The sequence below is a fragment of the Triticum aestivum genome, chromosome 4B (assembly GCF_018294505.1).
Source record: "Triticum aestivum cultivar Chinese Spring chromosome 4B, IWGSC CS RefSeq v2.1, whole genome shotgun sequence".
NCBI classification, from domain to species: domain Eukaryota; kingdom Viridiplantae; phylum Streptophyta; class Magnoliopsida; order Poales; family Poaceae; genus Triticum; species Triticum aestivum.
Window position 1 is genome coordinate 30,954,523 of NC_057804.1, and position 9,240 is coordinate 30,963,762.

The 9,240-nt window shown below is 43.2% G+C and overlaps 3 protein-coding genes across 3 annotated transcripts in view; all 3 read left to right on the forward strand.

The window, feature by feature from the left end:
• Positions 1 to 789, forward strand: part of LOC123089922 (senescence-specific cysteine protease SAG39-like) — a 2,974-nt gene extending 2,185 nt beyond the window's left edge. The window contains exon 2 of the mRNA XM_044511462.1: positions 197 to 789. Within this exon, the coding sequence (XP_044367397.1) occupies positions 197 to 789 (593 nt within the window). The remainder of the gene's footprint in view (positions 1 to 196) is intronic.
• A 2,975-nt stretch (positions 790 to 3,764) lies between these two features.
• On the forward strand, positions 3,765 to 4,870 carry LOC123094320 (senescence-specific cysteine protease SAG39-like). The gene is made up of 2 exons (XM_044516353.1): positions 3,765 to 4,197; positions 4,278 to 4,870. The coding sequence occupies exons 1-2, from the start codon at positions 3,765 to 3,767 to the stop codon at positions 4,868 to 4,870; spliced, it is 1,026 nt and encodes a 341-aa protein (XP_044372288.1).
• Positions 4,871 to 7,845: 2,975 nt separating this feature from the next.
• On the forward strand, positions 7,846 to 9,022 carry LOC123094321 (senescence-specific cysteine protease SAG39-like). The gene is made up of 2 exons (XM_044516354.1): positions 7,846 to 8,278; positions 8,430 to 9,022. The coding sequence occupies exons 1-2, from the start codon at positions 7,846 to 7,848 to the stop codon at positions 9,020 to 9,022; spliced, it is 1,026 nt and encodes a 341-aa protein (XP_044372289.1).
• Positions 9,023 to 9,240: the final 218 nt, after the last annotated feature.

Sequence of the window (9,240 nt, forward strand, 5' to 3'; positions counted from 1 at the left end):
TAGCAGGGCTCCAACCGGGTTCAGGTACAACAATGTCAGCACCGATGCACTTCCAGCCGCTGTTGATTGGAGAACCAAGGGTGCCGTCACTCCTATCAAAGACCAAGGCCAATGTGGTAAGTAAATTTAGGTAGTATGTATATATCGTATTCTCATGATAACTAAAATTATACTAAATACATCAATATTTTTGTAGGCTGTTGTTGGGCTTTTTCGGCCGTGGCTGCAACCGAGGGCATTGTGAAATTGAGCACAGGGAAGCTTGTCTCCTTGTCTGAGCAAGAGCTAGTTGACTGTGATGTCCATAGTGTGGATCAGGGGTGTGAGGGTGGCGAGATGGACGACGCCTTCAAGTTCATCATCAAGAACGGCGGCCTCACCACTGAGGCCAACTACCCATACACCGCACAAGACGGACAGTGCAAAACTAGCACTACAAGCAACAGTGTTGCAACCATCAAGGGCTACGAGGATGTGCCTGCCAACGATGAATCTTCTCTTATGAAAGCCGTGGCCAACCAGCCTGTATCAGTAGCTGTGGACGGAGGAGATGCCATATTTCAACACTACTCTGGCGGGGTGATGACCGGCTCCTGTGGAACGGATTTGGACCATGGGATAGTAGCGATTGGATATGGCATGACGAGTGACGGAACTAAATTTTGGCTGTTGAAGAACTCATGGGGCACGACATGGGGTGAGAGCGGGTACCTTAGAATGGAGAAGGATATTTCCGATAAGGGTGGTATGTGTGGCTTGGCCATGCAACCTTCCTACCCCACCGAGTAGGGAAATGCACTGCCACATATATCTACAAATATTACATAAATACACCGATTTTTATCTATATATATGTACCTTCCATTTCACTACATTATTTCTCGCTTGTAAACTCGTAAATGTTTGGTAAAAATATATTAAAAAGAATAAATGACTTTGACCTTATGTTCTCTATGGTTTTGTTTACACAGAAATCCCTCTTGGCAGCATCCACTCACTGATTGGACCTAGATTTGTTATTTCAAAAATGAGAGAGCATCCCTGATCTTTTCATATCAATGCACACATCCCGCATATTAAAGATAATTATTGTGTCGTATTCCCCTAAACATAAAAAGGTACTCCCTCCGTTCCAAAATAAGTGTCTCAACTTTATACTAGCTCTAGTATGAATTTATACTAAGCTCAAGACACTTATTTTGGAACGGAGGGAGTACAACAATAGGCAACAAGTCCTACAATTTATGGGCAAAGTGGTATTAGTCAATGCGACATGTGGGCAGGTCAAACCTTGGTCGGACCTGAGCATTTTCATACTTACAGGACCAAGCTGACACACCTACACCTAGAATACTTTTGGGACTTCCGATGCATTTAGTCTCTAGGAAAACATTACATTAATTGAGTACACTCCATCCATTTTGGACATATGAGAGTTCATGATATAATTTTGCGTCCCACTTTATAGATAAACCCTTACAAAACGGATCAAAGAAATCTAGGCTAAAACAAGACGGACAGTGCTAACACTGCACAAAGAATGCACTACAAGACGTCGTCGGCTTGGCGTCGAGCAGAAGGGCAAGAGTAGCAGGACCACAACTAGAAGCTCCAGAAAGTCTAGAAAAACCAAACCCCTGGTTCTCGGATGAAATCACCAGGCTTTGTCGCAATGCCTCCACGAAAAATGTCGCTGGGGAGGGCCCTCTTCCGAGTGCCAACCCTGCAGGCAAGCCATTTGGACCAAGGTGGCTGATGACATAGTCATGTGTATGAGAGGAGGCAAACGAGAGGGCAAAACACTGGAGCCGAGGATGCTTCGTCTCGGTCTTGGGATCCAATCTTGCCCAAACATGTCTCCACACCATGAGATCTAAGCTCTCTGTTGACGCCCCTAATAGGGTAACGATGCAAAGCGGTGTCACTGAGTCTAGCAATGGACATGTTTCCCCCGAGCATGGATAAGGGGATGGAAGTAGAACCATGAAAGCACCCCTCGGACTGATGTGAATCCCGCGGGCATGATCGGTAGTGCCGCCGAAAAGCGCCTGGCTTTTACTCGGTACCTCTCTTACTTCTTGCCTAGGAACCCTAGACCTGACCCTTATGCATGGACAGTAGGAAATGGATGGCGTAAATGCAAGTTGTTGGTGCCCAAAGCATCAACTTATGGGAAAAATATACAGAGCTTCCATGCCTAAAAAGTTAATTTTAAACATTTCAAAAAGATTTGAATTTTTCTGTGAATGTTCACAAGACATGTGGCTATGACCTCTAAAAAAACATACCAAAACCTGAAATACACACCGAGAAACAAAAAAGAGAAAAAAAATTGATGTAAATAATGTCATTTTTGCTATTGTCTTTTTGTGACACTATTCATGCTGAATTTGTCTGTTTTGTTCTCAGTGTGCATTTCGAGTTTGAATATGATCTTTTCAGAGTTCATGGACTTGTGTCTTGGGAACATTAAAAAATCAGAAACTTTTGAATGTTTGAATGGACTTTTAGACATGGGAGCACCTTAGTGTTGTGAGCACTGGATATCCTCCTCAACTTATGGTGGGAGGACACCAAGTGAACCTAGTTTTCGGGATAACCAAACAGAAGGAGAGGATCGGCGGAGCTGGGAGGATAATAAACACGATTAGATGTGCATGTAAGTGTGTGTTGCACGCCCCCCATTGCCATCTTGTGTAAATGTAATATGAGAAGTTTCTGTATATATTTGTCTAAATATTTGCCCATTGACAACATGTGACTAAACTACCGCATGTTATTCCATTATTGACTTCTCTCCATATCATATATAGCTAAATAGTTGACCATCACTGTCGCTAAATCTCTTAACATTCAACTATGCCAACTCAATAAGCCACTATGCATGAGAAAAGACCACCATAACATAACATGCATAGTTCCTGCTACTTATATTTGGCAAATATCCTATAGCTATACAACAATCAACTTAAGTAAATGTATGTACAATTTAGTTTTACTGTTTATATTATTAATCCAAATACTAATGTTACATACAACAAAACATCCTTGAAATAATTGAACCAATCCCCACAGCAACGCACAGGGTATTATTTCTATTTCCTGAAATTTTGATTGACCATGACCCGCTGGAATTCTTACACATCAATCAGCGGGTAAGGTGACCACCTTAAGGAAAGTCTGAATGGTTTTGTTTCTTTATTGCTGTTATCGTCGTGCATCTTTGAATTCTTTTTTTTTATCTTTGCTCTTGTTGGACTGTTCTAATATATGTACTTCCGTAGGTGCAATACTTGCCCGCCCAGCAGTCCCTCTTTCTAATTGTTTTGTGTTCACATGGCACGAACTAGGGGTCAGTTCCTATTTCTCACTACTTTAAAATATATCCCTCCATATCAAAATCTAAGACGTTTTTGCAGTTCAAATTAAGCTGCAAAAACATCTACTATTTTAATACAGAGCTAGTACTTCCGTAGCTGCAACATACTTCCGCTCGTACTTTTACTGAATTCAACCATTGATTCCAGGATCAGAGTTGGACTAAGCTAACGTACTATCTACAACCACAAGATTATTAATTCTAACTGGTAATTAACTTCACCGCCACGCTGTTGTCCGTCGCTCTCCACGCCGTATCTGCTACGTACATGTGTATGGCTACAGCTATATAAACACATCCCTTCCACCCATTGTTGACAGACCAAAGCACCACCAAAGCTACTTACAGTACTAGCACTAGTAATTAAGCACTCACCGAGCAGATCATGGCCATCCCCAATGCTTTGCTTCTTGCCATCCTAGGTTGCATCTGCTTATGCAGCAGCACTGTTCTGTCAGCTCGCAAGCTCGGCGATGCGGCCATGGTGGAGAGGCATGAGCAGTGGATGGTGAAGTACAACCGTGCTTACAAGGACGACACAGAGAAGGCGCAGAGGTTCGAGGTTTTCAAGGCCAACATTGCCTTCATCGAGTCATTCAACGCCGGAAACCACAAGTTTTGGCTCGGTGTTAACCAGTTCACGGACCTCACTAATGACGAGTTTAGGGCAAGCAAGACCAACAAGGGCCTCAAGAGGAGCAGTAGCAGGGCTCCAACCGGGTTCAGGTACAACAATGTCAGCACCGATGCACTTCCAGCCGCTGTTGATTGGAGAACCAAGGGTGTCGTCACTCCTATCAAAGACCAAGGCCAATGTGGTAAGTAAATTTAGGTAGTATGTATATATCGTATTCTCATGATAACTAAAATTATACTAAATACATCAATATTTTTGTAGGTTGTTGTTGGGCTTTTTCGGCCGTGGCTGCAACCGAGGGCATTGTGAAATTGAGCACAGGGAAGCTTGTCTCCTTGTCTGAGCAAGAGCTAGTTGACTGTGATGTCCATAGTGTGGATCAGGGGTGTGAGGGTGGCGAGATGGACGACGCCTTCAAGTTCATCATCAAGAACGGCGGCCTCACCACTGAGGCCAACTACCCATACACCGCACAAGACGGACAGTGCAAAACTAGCACTACAAGCAACAGTGTTGCAACCATCAAGGGCTACGAGGATGTGCCTGCCAACGATGAATCTTCTCTTATGAAAGCCGTGGCCAACCAGCCTGTATCAGTAGCTGTGGACGGAGGAGATGCCATATTTCAACACTACTCTGGCGGGGTGATGACCGGCTCCTGTGGAACTGATTTGGACCATGGGATAGTAGCGATTGGATATGGCATGACGAGTGACGGAACTAAATTTTGGCTGTTGAAGAACTCATGGGGCACGACATGGGGTGAGAGCGGGTACCTTAGAATGGAGAAGGATATTTCCGATAAGGGTGGTATGTGTGGCTTGGCCATGCAACCTTCCTACCCCACCGAGTAGGGAAATGCACTGCCACATATATCTACAAATATTACATAAATACACCGATTTTTATCTATATATATGTACCTTCCATTGCACTACATTATTTCTAGCTTGTAAACTCGTAAATGTTTGGTAAAAATATATTAAAAAGAATAAATGACTTTGACCTTAAGTTCTCTATGGTTTTGTTTACACAGAAATCCCTTTTGGCAGCATCCACTCACTGATTGGACCTAGATTTGTTATTTCAAAAATGAGAGAGCATCCCTGATCTTTTCATATCAATGCACACATCCCGCATATTAAAGATAATTATTGTGTCGTATTCCCCTAAACATAAAAAGGTACTCCCTCCGTTCCAAAATAAGTGTCTCAACTTTATACTAGCTCTAGTACGAATTTATACTAAGCTCAAGACACTTATTTTGGGACGGAGGGAGTACAACAATAGGCAACAAGTCCTACAATTTATGGGCAAAGTGGTATTAGTCAATGCGACATGTGGGCAGGTCAAACCTTGGTCGGACCTGAGCATTTTCATACTTACAAGACCAAGCTGACACACCTACACCTAGAATACTTTTGGGACTTCCGATGCATTTAGTCTCTAGGAAAACATTACATTAATTGAGTACACTCCATCCATTTTGGACATATGAGAGTTCATGATATAATTTTGCGTCCCACTTTATAGATAAACCCTTACAAAACGGATCAAAGAAATCTAGGCTAAAACAAGACGGACAGTGCTAACACTGCACAAAGAATGCACTACAAGACGTCGTCGGCTTGGCGTCGAGCAGAAGGGCAAGAGTAGCAGGACCACAACTAGAAGCTCCAGAAAGTCTAGAAAAACCAAACCCCTGGTTCTCGGATGAAATCACCAGGCTTTGTCGCAATGCCTCCACGAAAAATGTCGCTGGGGAGGGCCCTCTTCCGAGTGCCAACCCTGCAGGCAAGCCATTTGGACCAAGGTGGCTGATGACATAGTCATGTGTATGAGAGGAGGCAAACGAGAGGGAAAAACACTGAAGCCGAGGATGCTTCGTCTCGGTCTCGGGATCCAATCTTGCCCAAACATGTCTCCACACCATGAGATCTAAGCTCTCTGTTGACGCCCCTAATAGGGTAACGATCCAAAGCGGTGTCACTGAGTCTAGCAATGGACATGTTTCCCCCGAGCATGGATAAGGGGATGGAGGTAGAACCATGAAAGCACCCCTCGGACTGATGTGAATCCCGCGGGCATGATCGGTAGTGCCGCCGAAAAGCGCCTGGCTTTCACTCGGTACCTCTCTTACTTCTTGCCTAGGGACCCTAGACCTGACCCTTATGCATGGACAGTAGGAAATGGATGGCGTAAATGCAAGTTGTTGGTGCCCAAAGCATCAACTTATGGGAAAAATATACAGAGCTTCCATGCCTAAAAAGTTAATTTTAAACATTTCAAAAAGATTTGAATTTTTCTGTGAATGTTCACAAGACATGTGGCTATGACCTCTAAAAAAACATACCCAAACCTGAAATACACACCGAGAAACAAAAAAGAGAAAAAAAATTGATGTAAATAATGTCATTTTTGCTATTGTCTTTTTGTGACACTATTCATGCTGAATTTGTCTGTTTTGTTCTCAGTGTGCATTTCGAGTTTGAATATGAACTTTTCAGAGTTCATGGACTTGTGTCTTGGGAACATTAAAAAATCAGAAACTTTGGAACGTTTGAATGGACTTTTAGACATGGGAGCACCTTAGTGTTGTGAGCACTGGATATCCTCCTCAACTTATGGTGGGAGGACACCAAGTGAACCTAGTTTTCGGGATAACCAAACAGAAGGAGAGGATCGGCGGAGCTGGGAGGATAATAAACACGATTAGATGTGCATGTAAGTGTGTGTTGCACGCCCCCCATTGCCATCTTGTGTAAATGTAATATGAGAAGTTTCTGTATATATTTGTCTAAATATTTGCCCATTGACAACATGTGACTAAACTACCGCATGTTATTCCATTATTGACTTCTCTCCATATCATATATAGCTAAATAGTTGACCATCACTGTCGCTAAATCTCTTAACATTCAACTATGCCAACTCAATAAGCCACTATGCATGAGAAAAGACCACCATAACATAACATGCATAGTTCCTGCTACTTATATTTGGCAAATATCCTACAGCTATACAACAATCAACTTAAGTAAATGTATGTACAATTTAGTTTTACTGTTTATATTATTAATCCAAATACTAATGTTACATACAACAAAACATCCTTGAAATAATTGAACCAATCCCCACAGCAAGGCACAGGGTATTATTTCTATTTCCTGAAATTTTGATTGACCATGACCCGCTGGAATTCTTACACATCAATCAGCGGGTAAGGTGACCACCTTAAGGAAAGTCTGAATGGTTTTGTTTCTTTATTGCCGTTATCGTCGTGCATCTTTGAATTCTTTTTTTTTATCTTTGCTCTTGTTGGACTGTTCTAATATATGTACTTCCGTAGGTGCAATACTTGCCCGCCCAGCAGTCCCTCTTTCTAATTGTTTTGTGTTCACATGGCACGAACTAGGGGTCAGTTCCTATTTCTCACTACTTTAAAATATATCCCTCCATATCAAAATATAAGACGTTTTTGCAGTTCAAATTAAGCTGCAAAAACATCTACTATTTTAATACAGAGCTAGTACTTCCGTAGCTGCAACATACTTCCGCTCGTACTTTTACTGAATTCAACCATTGATTCCAGGATCAGAGTTGGACTAAGCTAACGTACTATCTACAACCACAAGATTATTAATTCTAACTGGTAATTAACTTCACCGCCACGCTGTTGTCCGTCGCTCTCCACGCCGTATCTGCTATGTACATGTGTATGGCTACAGCTATATAAACACATCCCTTCCACCCATATTTGACAGACCAAAGCACCACCAAAGCTACTTACAGTACTAGCACTAGTAATTAAGCACTCACCGAGCAGATCATGGCCATCCCCAATGCTTTGCTTCTTGCCATCCTAGGTTGCATCTGCTTATGCAGCAGCACTGTTCTGTCAGCTCGCAAGCTCGGCGATGCGGCCATGGTGGAGAGGCATGAGCAGTGGATGGTGAAGTACAACCGTGCTTACAAGGACGACACAGAGAAGGCGCAGAGGTTCAAGGTTTTCAAGGCCAACATTGCCTTCATCGAGTCATTCAACGCCGGAAACCACAAGTTTTGGCTCGGTGTTAACCAGTTCACGGACCTCACTAATGACGAGTTTAGGGCAAGCAAGACCAACAAGGGCCTCAAGAGGAGCAGTAGCAGGGCTCCAACCAGGTTCAGGTACAACAATGTCGGCACTGATGCACTTCCATCGGCTATTGATTGGAGGACCAAGGGTGCCGTCACTCCTATTAAAGACCAAGGCCATTGTGGTAAGCCTATTTCGGTAGTACCCCCTTCTTTTATGTTTAGTTTGCGTATTAGGTTTGTATTAAATCAAACTTTCCAAAGTTCGACCAAAGTTTATATATCATTTTTATCATGACAACTAAAATAACACTAAGGATAACACTATCATTGCAGGCTGTTGTTGGGCCTTTTCAGCTGTTGCCGCAACCGAAGGCATTGTGAAGTTGAGCACCGGGAAGCTCATCTCATTGTCGGAGCAAGAGCTGGTTGATTGCGATGTCCATGGTGTGGATCAGGGTTGTGAGGGTGGTGAGATGGACGACGCCTTCAAGTTCATCATCAAGAACGGCGGCCTCACCACCGAGGCCAACTACCCATACACGGCACAAGATGGACAGTGCAAGACTAGCGTTGCAAGCAATAGTGTTGCAACCATCAAGAGCTACGAGGATGTGCCGGCCAACGATGAATCCTCTCTTATGAAAGTGGTCGCTAACCAGCCTGTCTCTGTAGCTGTGGATGGAGGGGATGTCATATTTCAACACTACTCGGGCGGGGTGATGACCGGCTCCTGCGGAACTGATTTGGACCATGGGATAGCAGCGATTGGGTATGGCATGACGAGTGATGGAACTAAGTATTGGCTATTGAAGAACTCATGGGGCACCACATGGGGAGAGAATGGTTACCTCAGAATGGAGAAGGATATCTCCGACAAGAGCGGTATGTGTGGCTTGGCCATGCAACCTTCCTACCCCACTGAGTAGGAGTAGGAGATATACATTGCCACATATATATCTACAAATATTGCATAAATATGTGTATTTTGTATACACGTATGTATCTTCCATTACACTACCTTATTTCTTGTTTGTAAAGTCATGAATGCTCCGTGAATATACATAACAGAAGATAGATAGATGACTTCGAGCTTAAGTGCTATATGGTGATGTCTACACTAAAATCCATCTTTTGTTTGAACCCA

Bases quoted from the DNA above. Each gene is read 5' to 3' on its own strand.
- LOC123094320 (XM_044516353.1), top strand. From the start codon at position 3,765: ATGGCCATCCCCAATGCTTTGCTTCTTGCCATCCTAGGTTGCATCTGC. The intron at 4,198-4,277 runs GTAAGTAAATTT...ATATTTTTGTAG, and splicing joins CAAAGACCAAGGCCAATGTG to GTTGTTGTTGGGCTTTTTCG.
- LOC123094321 (XM_044516354.1), top strand. From the start codon at position 7,846: ATGGCCATCCCCAATGCTTTGCTTCTTGCCATCCTAGGTTGCATCTGC. The intron at 8,279-8,429 runs GTAAGCCTATTT...CTATCATTGCAG, and splicing joins TAAAGACCAAGGCCATTGTG to GCTGTTGTTGGGCCTTTTCA.